The sequence below is a fragment of the Balaenoptera acutorostrata genome, chromosome 3 (genome assembly GCF_949987535.1).
Source record: "Balaenoptera acutorostrata chromosome 3, mBalAcu1.1, whole genome shotgun sequence".
Classification (NCBI taxonomy): Eukaryota; Metazoa; Chordata; class Mammalia; order Artiodactyla; family Balaenopteridae; genus Balaenoptera; species Balaenoptera acutorostrata.
In genome coordinates, this window is record NC_080066.1 from 145,711,226 (window position 1) to 145,731,951 (window position 20,726).

The 20,726-nt window shown below is 39.2% G+C and overlaps 1 protein-coding gene across 7 annotated transcripts in view; it reads left to right on the forward strand.

Annotated features, from left to right (window-relative positions):
* Positions 1-1,363: 1,363 nt before the first annotated feature.
* The window catches only part of GPHN (gephyrin), a 634,333-nt gene continuing 614,970 nt past the window's right edge, over positions 1,364-20,726 (forward strand). For 3 of the 7 annotated variants that reach the window (XM_007184307.3, XM_057543175.1, XM_057543177.1), the window contains exon 1: positions 1,365-1,944. In XM_007184307.3, coding sequence (XP_007184369.1) covers positions 1,881-1,944 — 64 coding nt within the window. In that variant the 5' untranslated portion in view covers positions 1,365-1,880. Of the gene's footprint in view, positions 1,945-20,726 lie in introns of all 7 variants that reach the window. The other 4 variants (XM_007184311.3, XM_057543176.1, XM_007184316.3 and 1 more) reach the window with 3 other exon arrangements.

Genomic DNA, 20,726 nt, shown 5'->3' on the forward strand with positions numbered 1-20,726 from the left:
AAAGACCCCAATTCATTTAAGGTTACAGAACCTATAGTGGGCAGGAGTAGAATTTATCTCTCTGAAAATTCAAGACATTTAAAAATCATTTCAAATTTGGGGGCGCTAGAGGGAATAAAGATAGAAAGGTAATGTAACCAACCATTTGCTCATCTTTAGTTTGAAATAAAGAAAACATACTTTCACATACATATCTCTCATTTGAAACTAGTTAAGAATCCATTGGCTCACAGGCTCTATTGTGATAGATTATTATAGGAGGTGGGTTCATGATGTGGCTTCAGTTTTAAATCCACTGTCAAAAATACTAGCAATACACATACTCAAAAGAAATTTTACTAATTAATTTTCTCCCACCTCAATTCCACCCATCATCCTCTTTGTACTCCCATTATTTAAAATGAAATACATAACAATGTGAATCTTCAGTTAGAGTGTAAGTCCACGTTCTAGTTGGCACAATAAAACTTATAACCATCAAACTGAGATTTTAATTGTATACAAATGTTGATGATTATACATTTTTTTTGACATTTTGCTTTTCATTTTTATGCTTCCCGCTTTTACCAAAGCTGAGAAGAAAAAAAAATACATATACATGTTTGTGTATATAATGTTTTTTATTCAGAAGTTGAAAGGGCTAGAAAGAAGGGAACTAAGAAACCCATGTGAAATAGCCACAGGTGATTCATATCACACTTTATGAAAGACACATGAAGATAAGTGGCAACAAAAGCTATTTTCATGGTAACCTCATATCCCACAAATACTGAAATGAAAATTGCCACCACCGGGGTTCTATTTCCAGGTTTGTGACTGTGGCTCAGGGGGGAGGAACATTCTCTAATCTCATTATCTAAGATTGGTGCTTTTCACCTAAAAGCAGAGCCTTTAGCGAAGAAGCCTGATGCCACAAAGCCATGGGACAGCGGGAGAAAGAGAAGCCAGCTATCTCTCCTCAAGATGCTCTGCCGCAGGCTCCTAAGCTTCGCTAGTGAGGATCCTCCTGAAGGTACAGACTTGGAGTTGGGAAATCCTACGGTAGGGCGAGCCGACTTAAAAGCAAGCGGGAAGATAAGGCAGGATAGGATACCTCCTCCTTCGCCAACCTCGGCCTGTCACAGCAGCTGCGGTTCTGCCACCCACGCTGCTTTGTAAGGCACCTCCAGGGTCCCTGGCGCCTTTCCTCTTTCCCTCGGGAGAGCTGCTTTGCCGCCCCAAGAGCCGGCCGGAGTAGCTGACAAACGCCAGGCTCGGCAGGGGATTGCTTCTGTCTGGAGCTCGGCTGAGGCAGCGTTCATGTCTCGCGCGCACACGCGTTCTCCCAACCAATCCCGCGCTACTCGCGCGCCCAGGAGCGTTCCCCGGTCCTGCTCGGGCTGCGCCGCCTCCTTCCCGCTCCCAGCACTCGGCAACCGAGCTCTTACTCCTCCCCTCAATCTCCACGAGTTCCACGATTCTCGGTGTAGCTCCGCCTCTGTCCCCGAGTCCGCCCCCGCGACCTCCCGAGCTTGTGCTCTCCTTTCCCCTCAGTCTCCTGCCGTCCAGCGGCCCTGGGTCTCGCGCTCCGGAAAGCGACAAGAGTATCTCCCGCCTCGCTCCTACGCCTCCGCGCGCTCTCCCTCAGCAGCCACCGCGTAACCCACCCGCAGCTCGCTGTCTTGGACCCGGACTCGGGGTCGCGCGCCCTGACTCCGCCTACTCCCCCCCGCGGACTCGCGCCCTCCGGGCCCGGCCTCTCGCTTGCGCAGGCCGCCGAGCACTCGCCTCGCGCTTCCCGGGCGCTCTCGCGCTTTCCGAGGCGAGCGCGCTCCCGGCCCGCGCGCTCCGGGCTCTGGCTTTTCCCGGCTCCCGTCAGTGCGGTGACTGCGCTGGGAAACATGGCGACCGAGGGAATGATCCTTACTAACCACGACCATCAAATCCGGGTCGGAGTCCTCACAGGTAACCGGGGGAGGAGGTCCAGAACCGCCGCGGCTGCTGTCCCCGGCTTGCCTCAGGCTTCTCGCCTGTGGTGACCCTTCTCTGTGGCCTCGTGAGGAGGGAAGGCTGAGGAAGGGGACTGGGGTGGGGGGGCGGACGTTTTACAACCGTTGAGAACTGCTGGAGGTTGGGGTGTTCCCGCGGGGTCCCCCGGGAGCTGGGGCCGACCCCGTGGGATGTCAGGTCCCAGTGCCTTCGCAGCCGAAGTCCTGGGCCCCTGGGGACAGAGGAGTCGGTGCGGCAGCCGCTGCGGGGCTCCTTGCTGCCAGTGCAGGCGGCGGGATCCCGGCTCCGCAGGCTGAAGCACGCCGCTCTCGGCTGGCCCGCGCGCTTCCTCCGCTACTGCTGGTCCCAGAGAGGGGGGAATCCCATTTCCACCCCCTCCCTCCTCTCCCTTCCCCCCACCCGGGCGGCCCCGCTCTGCTCTAGCCGTGCTTTCGCGGGGCACCGGCCGGAGCCGACACGGGTGTTCGTTAGGCAGAACTCTGCTCCGCCTCTGGCTGCCCCTCGCGAGCCGGGAATTCCCTCAGCCACCCACGGGACACCCCTCGTCTCCCCCGGGAGGTGGGGGATCGGCTTGCACCCGGACCTCGGAAAGTGTTTGCATTCCGCCTTCCCAAGCAAAGGGCCCTCTGCCCGCCTCTTCGTTTTCTTAGAGGGACAGGCTGTTATCTGCGGCGGGGGATCCAGCCCTTTTTACTTGAGAGGGAAGTATTCCCCCACTCGGGCTCCTCTGTTCCCCTCCCTTCTGGGACCACCCCGCGCCCGGATGGTCCCGAGGCTTGTGAGGAGCGCACTTTTCCCGGGTCGCGTTTCCCTCCCTCGCGGAAGCCGTGTGTGCTCTGCATGTCTGATTCCGTTGCGCTGTATTTGGGTAATATCCCTCAGTTCGGCGACAGGCAGTTGCTGCAGGGCATGACTTCCGAGATGAATAGCAAGCCGATTTGTAGGGGTTTCTGCTGTGGTTCTGTAGTTGGTAAGGTTTCTGTGTAATTGAGTGGCGAGGTGGGGGTTAAAGAACTATATTTGGAACCTGAGGGCTTAGTTCGGAGTGAAGGAAATCCAGGACTTGCTGATTTCGGAAAAAGAAGCGAGGTAGACGGGAATCCTGGTGTTCTCCTCCCACCTCCCGCCCCCCCCCCCCCAACACACACACACACATACACACAGACTTTTAAATTTTTTTTCCCTTGTCAAGTTCTGACAGGTTGAGACGGTGCTCGAGAAGGAACTAAATTGAATGAAACTTGCTTTTATTATTAGGTAGAAAAAATCTCTCTTGGTAAGATAAAAAATGCAAAGCTTAATTTCGCTGCTGAGTTTTATGAAAAAGATTTACATGGTACCCCTTCCTGTCTTTTAAGTAACTGGGTCGCCTTTCTCTGATATTGTTTCCAGATGTTGTTGGTGATTTATTGAATTTTCCTAATTGAAAGCCCCTGAGATAGAGAAACTAGTCTAAACCAGTTGCAGGGAAGGGACCCTCCCCCGCCCCCCCCCACCCCCCCTCCCGCATTAGAAGATGCGCTGTTCTCTTCTTTTGGTGCTGAAGCTCTTGCCTTGTGTGAAGATTCAGTTGTAACTCAGAAGTCTTGGAGTTGACATTGCTGATTTTCAAAGAATCTAATTGCGGGGTGTAAAAGTATATACCCTATATCAACCCTCAACTTGCACTTTAAATTCTAGCTGTGCTTTGAAAATTATTAAGAGTAGTGAGAATGAGGCTTAATAGAAACCAAAGTATGTCAACTGTCCATGGAAATGAAAGGTCATAGATGTTTTAAAGTTAAACCATAGAGATTAGAAAAAATTTCTTTTTTGTTTATTTAAGCTTTCTATAATAGTTTTATTTAGTGAATCATCTTACCTGGGTTAAGTGACATTGTAGATAGCTGTTGTACAGAATGCTTTGAAAGCTGCAGCCCTTATCTGTGTCTCTGCAGTCCAGTAGCGATGACATTGGTATGCAAACAACTAAAGAAACAGTGTATGTCATCACTGTGCTAAAATTGTCTAAATAAATTACTTGTGTGATTGAGAGCTAAATGTAAAAGGTATTCCATACTCAGATGGATTAGGAGCAAATGTGATTACCTGAAGGGATAATTTGGTACATTTACCAGGGCTAAGAAGAAACTGACATTTTTAAGGGGAGTTGAAAGTCAGTGGCAACCTTATAAATGAATATGTTGCTGAGGGTGAGGCTCTTGAGCAGAATAAAAATGTAATGCAAAGGCCCTGGAATGCCCAGGTAGGATAGGTAGGTGGCACGAGCAGAATGTCAATGAGAGAAGATAACTTTGGCAGTGGAATTAAAGACAATCTAGGGAAACTCTCATGAGAATGAGGTACAGTAGTTTAGGGGGAGAAGTCTAGGGTCAGGAATAAGGATATAGGAGAAGGAATGAAAAGGAAATTGCACATTTGGGAGAAGTGGTAACAGAGGACAATAGAATTTGGTGATAAAATGGATATTTGAAGTCAGAAATAACTCTGAGAGGTTTTTACTTAAAGTTAGTGATATAAGTATTGTCTGCTATGATAGAGCCTGGAAATGTGGAGAAGAATCAGAGGAAAGAGCAGCAGTCCCCAGTCTGAATAGTGGATTTTACTACAAACAGCTTAATATTTATGGTCTTAACATTCCATGTGATTTTGTACACACAAAGAAGACCTACAGAAATAAAGCCATGTTACACAATTTTGTCTTGTAGAACTTCCAAGTACTGCAGTTTTACTATGTAAAATTATTCTTTACTGAACTTAAGTACTATGATTTCATACTTAAGAAAATTGAATTGAAGCCACACTTAAAACCTTGATTTTGTGAGTTATAATTTGTGGCTTTCTTAAAGGTGGAAGGCTTGTTTTATAAAATATCCTCTCCATGTTTCATAATAGTGATTTTAAGTATTTTATCTAAGTCTGTTTTACAGAGGTTTTAGAGGAAAACTTAGAGGTTTTAGAGGTTTTACATATTTTAGAGGAAATGCACATATTTTACAATATGTTAGTATTTTGGTGAATTGTGTTGTCATTTCTAAAATCTTTGATTTCTTTGTGACATCTTTGATTATGTCTTGAAAGATAGTTTTTATACCACTTTGAAACTTTTCATCTTCTAGGTGTTTTTGTAATCTTTATCTCAGCTATGAATTTGGCAAATATGGTACGCAGTCTATTGAAACTTCGTATCAAATGAATTAACTTAGAATTTTGAAAGAATATGGTAGGAAAATATTTAGCAAAGGCATTTCTTTTTTTTATTACTATCTTGAATCATTCAGAACTTGGAAATCAGAGTATGATAGCTAATGTAACATGGATATGTTAGTTATATTATCTTTTTGTTCAGGAAAATGGGAACATTTACATAGGTTTTCATGGAAACATTTTATGTTGAAGATTATTGTCGATCTCTAAAAACAATATCTTTGTTAGTAACTGTTTTATGTTGATTTGTTAGAAATGAAAGTTATATGGTCTTTAGTGATCTAAGCTCTAGTTTTTAATGCATCTGTATCTAATGTTCTTTACTTCTATTACTATTTTTAACAGACTAAAGACAATGTGATGATGAATAACATGAGGCAAATAAACAAGTATCTGTTGCTTTGAAACTAGAAACAAGATGTGGGGCAGATGTAGGAGTTTTTATTATTTTTTTTTTACAACTTCAGTAGTAATTATACTTACAGTCTTAACAAGTACACAGCAGGCTCACTATATCAAATGTGTCATTTTCCACCTATTTTTGTCTATTTCTAAAGAAGCTGTTTATCAAGGGAGCACACTACTTCTACCACTGTAAGTTCCGTAGAAACATCAGGAAAATAATGAATACATATATGTTTGTGATATAGAGTGGGATAGATTATGTTTCGTTGGTTATTAAATATCATGTTAGCTAGCCACTGCTAATGTTTGGTATACCAAAGCACTTAGCTAAAGATGATAATCCATTACCTAAATATTCACTAACAGTGGCATGGATGAGAAAATGATACAAATTTTTAGGAAAGGGCATTTTAAAATCATGTTTTTGCTCTAGTAATATACATTTTATTGCACTAAATTGTAGATTTGTAATCAGGAAGAGTTATTAGACATATATAAAACTAGATAATAAAGATTAAATAAAAGACTAATTGTAAACTAGAAACCAAAAATATTAGTTACATGTAGGGGGTATTTCAGTCATTTATAAATAAAGTCATTCAAAATATTAAAAAAACAAGTTCTAAGCTAAGGAGGTAATAATCATTTGACTCTGGAATTGTTCAATCGTTTATTTTATTTAATTCCTCATGCTTATCCTTGTGCATTATGTGTGTCAATATTATTTTCTGAAAAGCCCATTTACTGATAAAGATATATAAATATATCTTTTGAGAATAGATGTTGTCATTAAGTAAGGCAAATCACTGTTGCAAACAAAACCTATATCCTGTGAAATGGAATTGTGTGTACTGGCAAACATACCAATATTGATCTATATGACTGTTATTAAAAAGAAGCCTGTTTCTCAAACTAGGTCGTTCTTTCATGAATTTTTGGTTGGAAGCAATGTATTCGTGATTAAAGTAAGAAATCATTACATTAGCTTCTATTGAATACATTTAATACTATCACCACTGGCCAAAGACTTTATAAACTAGTAGTATGTAAACACAGTTAAGAGTTTTAACTATATTCAAAATACATATGACTGTTTGACTTTAAGGTATGTCGTGGAGAATCAGCAGTATGTTATTGGGGAGGAAATGATGAATGAATCTGTTTTTCTCTTACTGGTGAGAGATTCCTGGTCAAGGTGAATAGGGTGCTTTTTTGATACAGTGAGTAAAATAGATAAAGTCTATACTTTGCACCTGTAAATAGGATTGAAGAACTAAGCATATTTGGAATTTGAGATGTTAAAAAAAAAAAATCCTAAAAAAAAAAAATTAAACCACAAGGGGTTTCTTCCTTCACATCTGGGCAGAGAAGATGAATACCAAGGAAGAAGAAAAGATTATTTAACCTGTTTAAAAGTAGTTGGATCTCTCAGTGCTTTGTGACCGCCTAGAAGGGTGGGATAGCGAGGGTGGGAGGGAGATGCAAGAGGGAGGAGATATGGGGATATATGTATATGTATAGCTGATTCACTTTGTTATAAAGCAGAAACTAACAAATGATTGTAAAGCAATTATACTCCAATAAAGATGTTAAAAATAAAAATAATTGGATCTGTATTTAATATGAATAGCATGAAACCTTACTTAATTTTTGAGCGACCTCCCCGAAAAGCAAATGTGTAATGAGGTATTGTGATGTAGAAATTCCATCCAGGTGGTTTAACGAGTTCGTGAGTTTGTACTTAATTGATTTAAACTAAGTAAGTAGAACTTCTTGAATATATTGTAATTAAAATAAACAACTCCAACAACTTTTACAGTAGTTTTGCCAGTAAGTATACATTTTGAAAGAATGGAATTAAATTTACTATGCTTTAAAAAATGTCCTGATTTGACGAATAAAGGAGCAAGCAAATGTGGTGGAAGGAACTTTACGCAATTTGTGCCCTGCTTCTCAAGTTGGGATACATGACATTGTGTTCAAGGGATACTCTAAGGATTCTAAGCCTTAGAATCTAAGCTATGGGAACAAACATAATAATTCTTGAAGTATCAATTTTACTTAGAGTATATAATTTAAACCACTTTAATATTACAGTAAGCATGAGTAAATTAGGCATGAATGTAGAATTTTAAAGGAGCTTTTAGACAAAATCAGACTTCAAAGAAATTTCAAGTGAACCCATTGTATAACTCCAGACCTCATTGTTCTTCTGTTATTGGTACTTCGGTGAGAAAAAATTAAGGCGCACAGGGCCACAGAAAGAACTCTAGAAGACTCTATCTAATGCTAGTTTGGCCAGTAAAGTCCTGTAACTTTGAGCAGAATTATTTAACTCTCTCTCTCAGCTTTTCTCACCACTAACGTGAAGGAGGCTCATATGGCAATATAGGTTTCTATCCTTTAGTATCTTGACCAGCCAGAAAGAGAAATATAGTATATCAGGCTTAGGTTTTTTTTTTTGTCTTTATAATGGGAATGATTATGGGGGAGGGGTAGATTATACATTAAAAATGCAAGAGGATAAGAAATGGAAGAAAGAATGAAAAATTTCAGTGATTAGGTCCAGTCAGTATAAACCGAAGGGAAAATATTTAGATTTTTTTTCATTTAGAAATTTTTGTGGTATTAATCACAAAATTAACAGTAGTTTCAGTTTTACACTTAACTTCAGACTCAGCTCACACTTCATTTCCTCAACAAAATCTTTCCTAGGAATATTCTCTACAATGATGTCTTTCTTTCTTTTCCTTTAGTGTTTATAAATGTTGCTACACCCTGTAATCATGTACATGTGGGAGGCTGCAAGATGTAGTTTAAAGAAAAAAAAAAAAAAGACTTTGGAGTCAGACTTGTATTTCAGATCTCAGATCCTGATATGCCCTTTATTTTGGAAAGTCATTTAACCTCTATGAATTTCAATTTCCTTCTCCAAAATGAAGATGGCAATGCTTACTTCACAGAGTTAAGAACTGAGGGGACTTCCAGTGGTTAAGAATCCGCCTTCCAGTGCAGGGAACACAGGTTCGATCCCTGGTCAGGCAACTAAGATCCCACATGCCCTGCAGCTCTAGAGCCGGCACACCACAACTAGAGAGCCCATGTGCCGCAACTGAGACCTGACGCAGCCAAATAAATAAACAAATATTAAAACAAAAAACCAACAACAACAAAAAAACGGGACTTCCCTGGTGGTGCAGTGGTTAAGACTCTGTGCTCCCAATGCAGAGGGCCCAGGTTCGATCCCTGATAGGGAACTAGATCTCACATGCATGCCACAGCTAAGAGTTTGCATGCCACAACTAAGGAGCCCATGTGCCGCAACTAAGGAGCTGGTGAGCTGCAACTAAGGAGCCCATGTGCCACAACTAAGGAGCTGGCGAGCTGCAACTGAGGAGCTGGCGAGCTGCAACTAAGGAGCCCACCTGCCACAACTAAGGAGCCCACCTGCTGCAACTAAGACTCGGTGCAACCAAATAAATAAATAAATTAATTAATTAAAAAAAAAGAACTGAGGTAATGTATGTGAAAAGGCCTACCATGTATGTCTAACTTGGATTATACAATTGACTCTTGAACAGTGGGGTGGGGGGGGAGTAGGGGTGCCAACCCCCCGTCCCCCACCCCCCACAGTACAAAACCTGAGTTTAACTTTGTAATTGGTCCTCCATAGGTGTGATTCTCCCCTATCCAAGGTTCCTTATATGTTGATTCAACCAACCTTGGATTGTGTAGTACTATAGTACTTACTGAAAAAAATCCTGGGTGTAAGTGGACCCGTACAGTTCAGACTGCTCTGGTTCAAGGGTTAACTGTATACTCAGTAATCTTCTTTTCCTCTTCATATGCTGTTTTGGCATAATTTGCTAATAGCTTCATGTATAAACATCTTCTTTAAAGTAGATTTTAAAGTTCTTGAAACAGGTGATGGTGTTCTTCGCTTCTTCTGTGCCCTTTTGTCGTAGCACCTATTAATGAAGTATTTGCATAGAAGATGTTTAATTAAAAAAAAAATTGGATAGTGTGACACTTAGTAGTTTAGGAAGCAGCTACTGAGAAACATTTAGATAAACTAGAACTTTGCAATTATTACTAAAAAGACAGTTCAGGGTAGATGGAGTGGGGTTTAGTATTTTTCTGTATATTTATTACTGGTAATAGGATGATACCAATGATGTCTATTTGAGATATTTTATACTATCAAATTTAATATTTTATATATTTTCTTTATATTTCCCTTATGTATTTCTTTATGTATTTTTTAATCTATTTTCTAATTAATTTGTATTTGTATTCTTAGTTGATGGGCATAATCTGTATGAGGATTATTTTAGAGTAATTTTAGAGTAATTTTTTAAACTGTCATCTTAAAAAATGAAAAATTGAAATTATAGGTAAAAGATTCTGAAAATGCTGCAGGTTATTTTGAAGGTTAATTCTGAAGGTCAAAATAGCATAAAATAGGAGTCAAAAGTTCTACATCTTCCACCACTTTCAAGACACTTAACCACATTTTACCTCAGTTTCCTTAGCATTGAATGGAGGAAGTTATGCTTACCTTACATAGTTAATATGAGGGAGAAAGGAAATAATGTGTTCAATAATCAACACCTACTACGTGCCAGGCTCTGTGCTAAAGTGAGGCATACAATAGTGAATAAAACAGACACAGTCCTTATCCTCTTGGAGCTTATATTTTAGCGCTAACATGAACACACTATTTAGTCAAGTTAGATGTTGACAAATCATGCTACGTTTATGTTGCATTTCAAGGAATAAAGTGCTTCTATATTTTATTTTTGTTGTAGATAAGTATAAGCACCAAAACCGTTTTCACGTCAAGCCATTTTTGACACAAATTTTTAAACCATTATACATTTCCTGCTTTCTAAGATAGAAAATATTGAACATAATTTAATTATTTTATTCATTCAGGTTTAAGTAATTATAGCTAACATCTGTTGAGTTTATATACATACATACATATATATGGCATAAATATGTTCTATTTGTGCTTAGCACTTTGCCCATGTTATTTTATCCTTACAACCTTTATAAGGTAATATATTATTCCGTTTACACTGCCTGAGAAATAGGTTAGGTAGCTTGCTCAAGATTACACCAGTGGCCCTGCCAGAATTCGAGCACAGGTCTGACTGTACTCTGAGCAATTACATTTCTATATTCTATTCTGAATATCTTTTATTGTGGAGTGTGGTAGTATAGTTCTCTCTAGTGTTTTCTTTTCAGTTGTGACTTTACACACTTGTTCCCTTCCCCACTTACAGTTTCTAATCTACTGGAGATGCCTTTTTGTGGCAGTCAGTGGCAGACTACAGGCCATAACTGACCAGTACACATGTTCATTAGGCCCATACTGTGTCTTTACAAAAAAGTATGTTTCTAACATTAAAAAATGACATTTTATATAAATCCGTACTTTTAGCTTTTTAAGATTCAGCAACACTGCAACCTCTTTCCCACAGGACAATAGTTGGTTAGAGTGGCTGTCCCCTTGAGATAGGGCATGTATTCTCCAGTTTGCCACAATTCCCACTTAACCTATTTGTTATCTGCCTCACCTCATAGGTATTTGAGTTTGTGATCTTTGCTCATACATATTCTTCTTTTTCCATCATATCTTGGGCAACTTTTCATATTAGTGAAAATGATAATACAGAGTTTATCAAGAGCTTACCAAGTGTGAAATAATTTTCTAGAGCCTGCCATAGAACCTATTAATTTATTTAATCCTCATAATAGTATCACCATTTTGCATTTGAAGAAATGGTAGCAGAGAGAGATTAAGTAATTTGCTCAAATTACTGCAATAAGAAGCCAAGCTGATAAAAGGCCAAACTGTGAGTTGAACCCATGTAGTCTGTTCCTAGAGTGTAAGCTCTTAACCACTATGTTATACTCCTTGGCATTTAATAATTAATTCATATAGATACACATCTTTCTTTTTAATGACTCTATTGCATCATAAGTTACGTTATATTTAGTCAGTCCTCAATTGATGTCCATAGAGGTTTCTTATTTTTCATGTGACAAATGTTGCAGATAATAACACTGTACATTTATTATTGCATATTTGTGAGTTTTTAAAAAAATATAAGTTAAATTACTATAAATAGAATTTTGGGGTCAACACTATCTGCGTTTAAAATTTTTGATAGAAATTACACCCTTTTTGGAAGACAAGTTTGTACTAATTGTAATTAATATTCTCACTTTCATTTGGTATTGTCTTTTTAATCTTTACGAGTTCTTTTGAGATACAACTCTTTCTTGAGTTATATACGTGGATTAAATTGCAGACGACAGATACCCACCTCACAATTACCTTAAGTGAAAAGGGGAATTTATTAATTTACATAGAGTATAGAGGAGGAACTGACTTTAGATGCTCAAGCAGTGTGTCCAGGGGATTACTGTAATGATGGACACTTATTCTCCGTTTTAGTGCTTTGATTTTTCAGTATGTTGCATGCTGACTTCCTTGATGTAGCCAGAATTGGGGCAGGGAGGGTGCAGGTTAGGAGATTATAGTAATAGTCAATCAGGTTTTCCGTACCCAACTAGTGAATCCAGAGGAGAGATTTTCTTTTTCATGGCATTTGTATATGAAATTCCAGGTTGCTTCTTCACCTGGCTTGGCTCACAGGTCCATCTTTGGGCCAATCATTGTGACTGGGAAAGTGAGGACTGTGATTGGCCAGGCCTGTATTTCATGTCTGTTTTGGGATTGGGACACTAAATAGGCAGCGTCACCAGAATCACACGCAGAAGGGGATAGGGAAGCCTTCAAAAGAAGAGGGGTTTCTGCCACTAGAAGGGCAGAATTTAGAGATTTTCTTGTCTTTATGCCTTTTTGCTTTCTTATTTTCCCCCCTAAGAGTATAGTTTATCTGCCCTATTTCCTTTCTCCTGCTGCTTCCATGAAAGTGGTCCTCTGGCAGATAGTTCTCATTGGAACTGGAACAAGTTAATGTGTGAGAACTAGTGGGTTAAACTCAGGGCCCCCTAGTATCAACAGTGGTTAATTTATCAGGAGCACTCACGATGACTGACTTCCACTTTTTCATACACTGCATAAGTGTGGTTATCTAAGGACATTTTAGAACAGTAGTATGCATGTAATAGAGAGTAAGATTTTACTAGTTTTTACAATAGTTCTTTTATGTTGCTTTATTTAAATTTTTGATCAGCTATGAGCCTTTATTTTACAAATTAATTAATTAATTAATTAAATTTTATTTTTGGCTGCCCTGGGTCCTTGTTGCTGTGCACGGGTCCTCTCTAGTTGCGGCAAGCGGGGGCCACTCTTTGCTGCGGTGGGCGGGCTTCTCATTGCAGTGGCCTCTCTTGCTGCAGAGCACAGGCCCTAGGCGTGCGGGCTTTAGTAGTCCTAGTGCAGGGGCCCAGTAGTTGTGGCTCATGGGCTCTAGAACTCAGGCTCAGTAGTTGTGGTGCACGGGCTTAGTTGCTCTGCGGGACGTGGGATCCTCCCAGACCAGGACTCGAACCCGTGTCCCCTGCATTGGCAGGCAGATTCCTAACCACTGCGCCACCAGGGAAGTCCCTAGCTATGAGTCTTTAGTCTTTTTTTCTACAAACGATCCCTCCCAGTATTTCCTAAGTTTTGTTCCTAAGTTTAGCACTTTTCAGGGAAATGTTATAATAGGTATGATGTTAAGAGATTTTTATGTGGTCAAGTAAATTTGGAAAGTGGTATATAATATATCTCTCCTTATGGAGATTAACAGTATACTAGAGCATATTAACATGTTAAAGATGTGAATGGTGTTACAGTTGTGGAGCCTGTTGAACTTTATTTAGTCTAGTGTTTCCAAAACTTTTTGAGAATGGAACATTTTTTCAAGACATACCAGAATTCTGTTCAACACTTCTTTGGGAAATAGTGGTCTTTCCCCTGCAAATGATATTTTGGAAGTCTATATAACACCTTTATATTCTTTTAGCTTTTTGCTGTAGAAATAGTGGTTTCCTACAGTAATCTCTACTATGAAAATTAATTTTTTTTCTGGATTTGCCTTTAAAGTATATATATGTATATATACTTTAAAATGTAAATATATATATATATATATATATATATTTTTTTTTTTTTCCCCCAGTTATCACCTCTGACTTTTTTTTCTTTTTCTTTCCACATTAAAAGATTGGCTGACTATATTATCTTATTCAGAAAATCTATGATAGCAAAGACCAGTCTTGATTCTGTTACTACTGTATGGGGAAAGAACCCTGGAATAAGTTCTATTTTGGATTTTTCCAGTGAGCATTTGGTATCATTATTTGTAAAATGTAAAGATGAAAAGATGCTTTTTAAAATCTCCTTCAGCTCTAAAATCTTAATAATCCCAATCTCAGGAACATACCTCATGTTTACCATTCTCTCATTGCTTGTATTCACATTATCTACAACCTGTTACTGACAGCAAAATTGTTGATTTGAAATGTCTTCCTTGCTTCAAACAGGAAAAACTGCTAGAAGACACTGACATTCATACCAAGTGTAAATGGAAATAATAAATGTCTGTTACTTCCATTGCAAAATATGTGCAGTTTTATTTCATTCACTATCTCATGCTGCAGAGAGTTCAAATTGGAAAATGTTTAAGATTTAGAATAAAAATTTACACACATGTAAGTGTAATAACTGATTCACACAATCAAGCTTAGAAGAATAATAGAGATTTAGAGGTTTCAAGGTATTACCTTTTTCTTTTTAAAAAATTTTTTAATTTATTATTTATTTATTATTTTTATTTTTGGCTGTGTTGGGTCTTCATTTCTGTGCGAGGGCTTTCTCCAGCTGCGGCGAGTGGGGGCCACTCTTCATCGCGGTGCGCGGCCCTCTCACTATCGCGGCCTCCCTTGTTGTGGAGCACAGGCTCCAGACGCTCAGGCTCAGTAGTTGTGGCTCACGGGCCCAGCTGCTCCGCGGCATGTGGGATCCTCCCAGACCAGGGCTCGAACCCCTGTCCCCCGCATTGGCAGGCAGATTCTCAACCACTGCGCCACCAGGGAAGCCCCACCTTTTTCTTTTTAAATTTAAATTGTAGTGATACACCAGAGACCTGGAAAGCAAAAATTAGTATTCTCCCCAAATACTATGATTATTTTGCTATTAAATATTTAAAATGAAGCTATTGTAAAAATAAGACATATACCTTCATGAACAATATTATGTTTTAGGTTCACACAGATATTCAGAATAGTAGGTAGACTGTGGATTAGACCACCTGGGTTTATACCTGAGTTAAGTGTAGGTTTTAGAGTTACTTAACTTCTCTAAGCTTCAATTTTCTCATCCACGAAATGGGGAAAAATCCTTTGCCTACCTTAGAGGGTTGTTTTGATAAGTGAAATAATAAATGTAAATGTTGAGTGAGTGTGCCCACATAATAAATATTCATTAAGTGTTTGTTGTTATATATTGTAATAATTTGAATCTAATTACCTTTACAGAGATGATAACAGAAAACAACCAATATAAATTTTAGATATCTGACCCAATCATGGTTTATTTCCATGCTGTTTTTTTCTTTTATTTTATCTTATTTTAGGAACATCATTAAGGAACAATACTGTACTGGGGTTTTGCTTGATCTAAATTCTCATTTTCTAGCTTAATTCTGGTGTTGTTAGAGTCAGAAGATGCTGTTTGTAGTGTAGTAACTAAGGACAAGAATTTGAGATTTTTGAGGCGTAGGTTTAAAGTAAAGTATATATGGGAAACTGCTTCTGATATTCTCTAGGGCTTGTTAAGATCTGTGGAGAAAACTGCCTCTACATACAGATATGTAGGTATTATAGTTATGGAATACTTTAGTTAAAGTGGAAAAGTTTTAAGTGTTATACAAATGGTGCAGTAATACAGGGTGGTAAAGTGATAGCAAAATGAAACTATTTACATAGATAATTGTTGATTTGTAGAAAAGAGAGTTTTAATTGACATATGAGGAAAATAGTAAATCCCAGGGACAGTGAGCCAAGGCTTAGACCTTGTGTTTGGGTTGACTTGGGGCATAAGACAAATGAATATTATATATAAAAGGAGATCGATACTTTATAAAATCAGGTACCAAAAGAAAATCTCTAGAACTTAAAGCATTGCCAAAGATGATTTTGGGCAGGAAGGTTTGAGAATAATTGACTTAGGTCAGTATTGGGCTTGGAATTTTCCGGTTTTCTTCTGCAGATGGGTCTATGAAGCATTATTAATTTAAAAAAATTGTCATGTATGCATCATAATGAAACATTCATTACTTTCTGATTCTAAATGCAATTCAGAAGTGGGTCATATCTAATAACATGAGAAACTTGAAATAGAGACCCCCCCCCCACCCCCATAAGTAGGAACTTTTAAACAGCTAAATAGGTATGGATCTGATTTTATTACTATTGTTTTCCTGGCCTGTCATTTCCTGTTGATTAATCTGTTAGTCTGACCATAGCCTGACTTGTTAACAGACAATGCAACACAATTCAGTAACTGTCTCAGTCTACTTGGGTTGCTGTAACAAAGTACCATAGACTAGGTGGCTTATAAACAACGGAAATTTACTTCTTACAGTTCTGGCGTCTGGGAAGTTCAAGATCAAGTTACCAACAAATTCAGTGTCCAGTGAGGGCCTACTTCCTGGTTCATAGACAGCCATTTTCTCTCTATCTCCTCACATGGCAGAAAATGGGAGGGAACTCTCTGGGTCTCTTTTATAAGGGTACTGACCCCATTCATGAGGGCTGTGTCCTCATGACCTAATCACCTCCCAAAGGCCCCACATCCAAACACCATTACACTAGGGGAATAGGTTTCAGCATGTGAATTTGGCGGGGCCTGACACAAATGTTCAGCCTTTGGCAGGTATGTGCCATGCGATGTGCTTTGTGGTTTGTTAAGCTAATACTACTGAGTGTTTATAGTGTCATCCTTTAGGGACGAGGAGTTGGTTGTAAAGTAGGTTTACAGGTTTAGTTATTTATATATTAAAACACTTGCCAAGTCCTGTGTGACAGGGTTTGCTAAACTTTTTATGTAAAGGGCCAGATAGTAAATATTTTAGGCTTTGTGGGATGTATAATTTCTATCACAGCCACTCAGCTCTGCCCTTATAGCATAAACGCAGCCATAGACAATATGTAAATAAATGAGCGTGACTGTGTTCCAACGAAACTTTATTTACAAAAACAGATGGTTGGCCAGAGTTGGCCCAAGGGCCATGGTTTCTCAGTCCATGCTCAGAGACACAGTTTGTGTTAGGAAAGTATAATTTTAAGTTACCTGCATGTGAATTAAAACTTTTATATTAAAATTTGCATTGTAAACCACCACAAAACTTAGTGGCTTAAAACTACGATTTAATGTTTCTCACACTTCTATGAATTAACTCAGTCATTCCCCTTTATGTGGCATTGGTTGGGGTTCTGGTATAGCAGCAGACATCTGGAGGCTTGATTGGGACTATTGTCCAGGGCCTTGGTTCTCCTGCATGTGGGTTTCTCTACATGGCTGATTCATTAGCCTCATGGTGCGATGGCTGGGTTCCAAGAAGTATTCCAAGAGCAAGCGTTGTGACAGGGAGGAAACAGATCTGCCAGGATGATTAAGGGGTAGGCCTGAAACTGGCATAGCCTCACTTCTGACATTATTCTATTGGTCGAAATACTCAGAGGCTCAGCCCAGAGTCATCGTGGGAAGAGACTAGGAATACTAGGAAGCACGATTAATTCGGGATCATCAAAGTGGCAGTCTATCACAGGATTGTTTTGGTTGCAAGTGACCATTCAAATTGGGCTAGCCTTAGTAAAGGGGACATTTATTGTAAGAATACTGGGGTGTCTATCTCAAAGAACCTAAATATGGGATGAGGCCCTAGGAATATTGGACCCAAGGTTTGAAAGTCCTAAGGACTGTTTCTCATCTTGCTTCACTCTGTAAAGTAAGCTCTATTTTCTCTTACCACAGGCCTGCCTTTTTTTTTTTTTTTTTAAATTTATTTATTAATTGATTGATTTTTGGGTGTGTTGGGTCTTCGTTTCTGTGCGAGGGCTTTCTCTAGTTGTGGCGAGCGGGGGCCACTCTTCATCGCGGTGCGCGGGCCTCTCACTATCGCGGCCTCTCTTGCTGCGGAGCACAGGCTCCAGACGCGCAGGCTCAGTAGTTGAGGCTCACGGGCCCAGTTGCTCCGCGGCATGTGGGATCTTCCCGGACCAGGGCTCGAACCCGTGTCCCCTGCATCAGCAGGCAGATTCTCAACCACTGCGCCACCAGGGAAGCCCCAGACCTGCCTTTTTTGCAGTGCGAAAAACATTACCATTGACTGCTCCTGTATTGTTTAGATCTTCCCATTTCAGCCATTCAGAAAAGGACTGACTTTATTTTCGCAGTTTTGTTTCTAAAATACTTGAGGAAGAACTTTGTCCTGGACCAGTCATTTGTGATAAGAGGATAGAGGTTATGTTGGACCATGTGGACAGGAGTAGGAGCAGTTAACAGAAAAGGGATGCTGGATATTTAACTCCCAAGTAGTTCGCTTGCTTTCTCCCTAACCATCTATTTCCTGACATAAACTAATTTGGTAATTATTTTAATAAGTAATTTGTTTCCCCATTTCAGGCCTAGTTTACTTTTTTTCTTCAGCTATCTGCCTTTGGCTCTTTCATTGTTCTGCTGGAGAGTAGGCTGAAGTAAGGACTGGAATTAGTTCAGTATTTGAATATTCATTGTAATTTCTTCTTGCTTTGAGTAGGGTATAGCAGCATTTAGTATCTATTATTTCACTTTGCCACCATTAACATAGACTCAGATATGAAGGTGATCCTACTATGCTGTTATTCATTGATTCCTAAGGTTGATTTGGGTGATTTGGTTGGCTGAGTGAGTATATCCTTTCTCTGGAAAGGGTCCCCTTGCATACAAGAATGCAGGAACTATAATACAGAATGAAATAAGAGCGGTAATAGATACAAGCAACATACTGTGGGTGCACAGAGGAAGGAACAATTAATTTTGACTGAGTGGCTGTAGGAGGGATGGTATTTTAAAGGAGATGGTTTGAGCGGGCGTGGAAGAATGAATAACCCATCCTTAGAAAAACAAGGAAAGGTAATCTGGCTGACAGGTTTCTTTCCCTGTTGAAGGGGTGGCACCAGAATGTCTTGGCTAAAGTAGATGAGCTTAAATATAGGTATAGAGGATTCAGGATAAACAGCAGCATGTACTTCTTTTAACCGTTTTCGGTTAAAATTACAAGAGCTAATTTGGTTTTGCTACATTCAGGCCTTAGGTGACTATGTGGTAGTTTGAAATTTGAGAATTTGATTTTTTAAATAAAAGAGTTTATCTCAAAGACTCAGATTTTGGATATAGAAAGAACTTTAAGGATTATCTGTACTCACCCACTCTAGTACATAAAGAAACTAAGACCGAGTTAAATGACTTATTTAAGTTTACACATCTAAATGATAGAGTTGGAGCTAAATCCAGGCTACTTTACTCCTAGTCTTGGGTATTAAAAAAATTATATGGTGTATCCTTTGTAGTAAGATTTGTCCCAAATACCCCATTCAAATTATCTACTGTAGGAGTTTTAAAATTTGAGATATAACATGTATACAGTAAAATGCACAAACGTTAATTATACAGTATGGTGAATTTTTCATATGTATAGATCCTTGTAAGTACCACCCATGAACATTTCCAGCACTCCAGAATTTTCCTTCATGCCTTTTACTAGTCAATATCTAATTCCCCTGCCACCTCCAAGTAATCACTATTCTGATTTTTATCATAAAGGATTAACTTTGCCTGTTCTTGAATTTTATATAAATTAATGACTTCTTTCGCTCATTATTATGTCTATGATATTATCCACGTTGTGTGTAGCAGTTATTCGTTCTTTTTATTAATATGTGGTATTCCACAGAACAAATTGAATTATTATTTTTCTGTTGGTGGACATTTGACTTGTTTCTAGTTTTTGACTTTTTAATAAAGCTGTCATGGATATTCTCATATGGGTCTTTTGATAAATATATTGTCTCCATTCTAGGTGTAGAATTTCTGAGTTATTGTTTCCCCAGAAGGTTGTACTATTTTCTGTCCCCACCAACAATGGAGGAAAGTTTCAGTTGCTCTACATTCTTGTCAAAATTTGCTATTGTCAGTCTTTTTTTTTTTAAATTTTATTTATTTTATTTATTTATTTATGGCTGTGTTGGGTCTTCATTTCTGTGTGAGTGCTTTCTCTAGTTGTGGCAAATGGGGGCCACTCTTCATCGCGGTGCGTGGGCCTCTCACTATCGCGGCCTCTCTTGTTGCGGAGCACAGGCTCCAGACGCACAGGCTCAGCAATCGTGGCTCACGGGCCTAGTCGCTCCGCGGCATGTGGGATCTTCCCAGACCAGGGCTCGAACCCGTGTCCCCTGCATTGGCAGGCAGATTCTCAACCACTGCGCCACCAGGGAAGCCCTGTCAGTCTTTTTAATTTTGACCATTCTGGTGAGCGTGTAGTGGCTTCTAATTTATATTTCCCAGATAGGTAATGATGTTGAGCACCTTTTAATGTATTAATTTAAAAAATATATATTTTTAATAGGACTGTCTTTGGCTTATGGATTTGTGGGAATTTTTTATAATTCTGAATATGGGAACTCTGTGTATATGTATGGCAAATATCTTCTCACAGTCTGTGGCTAGGCTTTTCACTCTCTTAATAGTGTCTTTTAAAAAATAAAAATTCTTAACAGTAATGAAGTTCAATTTATTAAATTTTCTTTTTATGATTAGTGGATTTCTTGTGTCTTGTTTAAACAGTCTTTGCCTGTTACAGGATCATTAAAATATCATCCAAAATTTTCTTGAAGCTTTATTGCTTTCCCTTTCACTTAAGGTTCTGTGATACATTTCAAATTAATTTGTATGCATGACGAAGTAGAGATCAAGAATTTCTTTTGAACATATGGATAGCCAGTTGATCTGGCATCATTTTTTGAAAAAACTGTCTTTTCCCCACTGGATTGTAGGGTACCTTTGATATAAATCAGGCGGATTTGTTTCTACAGTGTTTCTGTTCCACTGGTCTGTTTGTCTA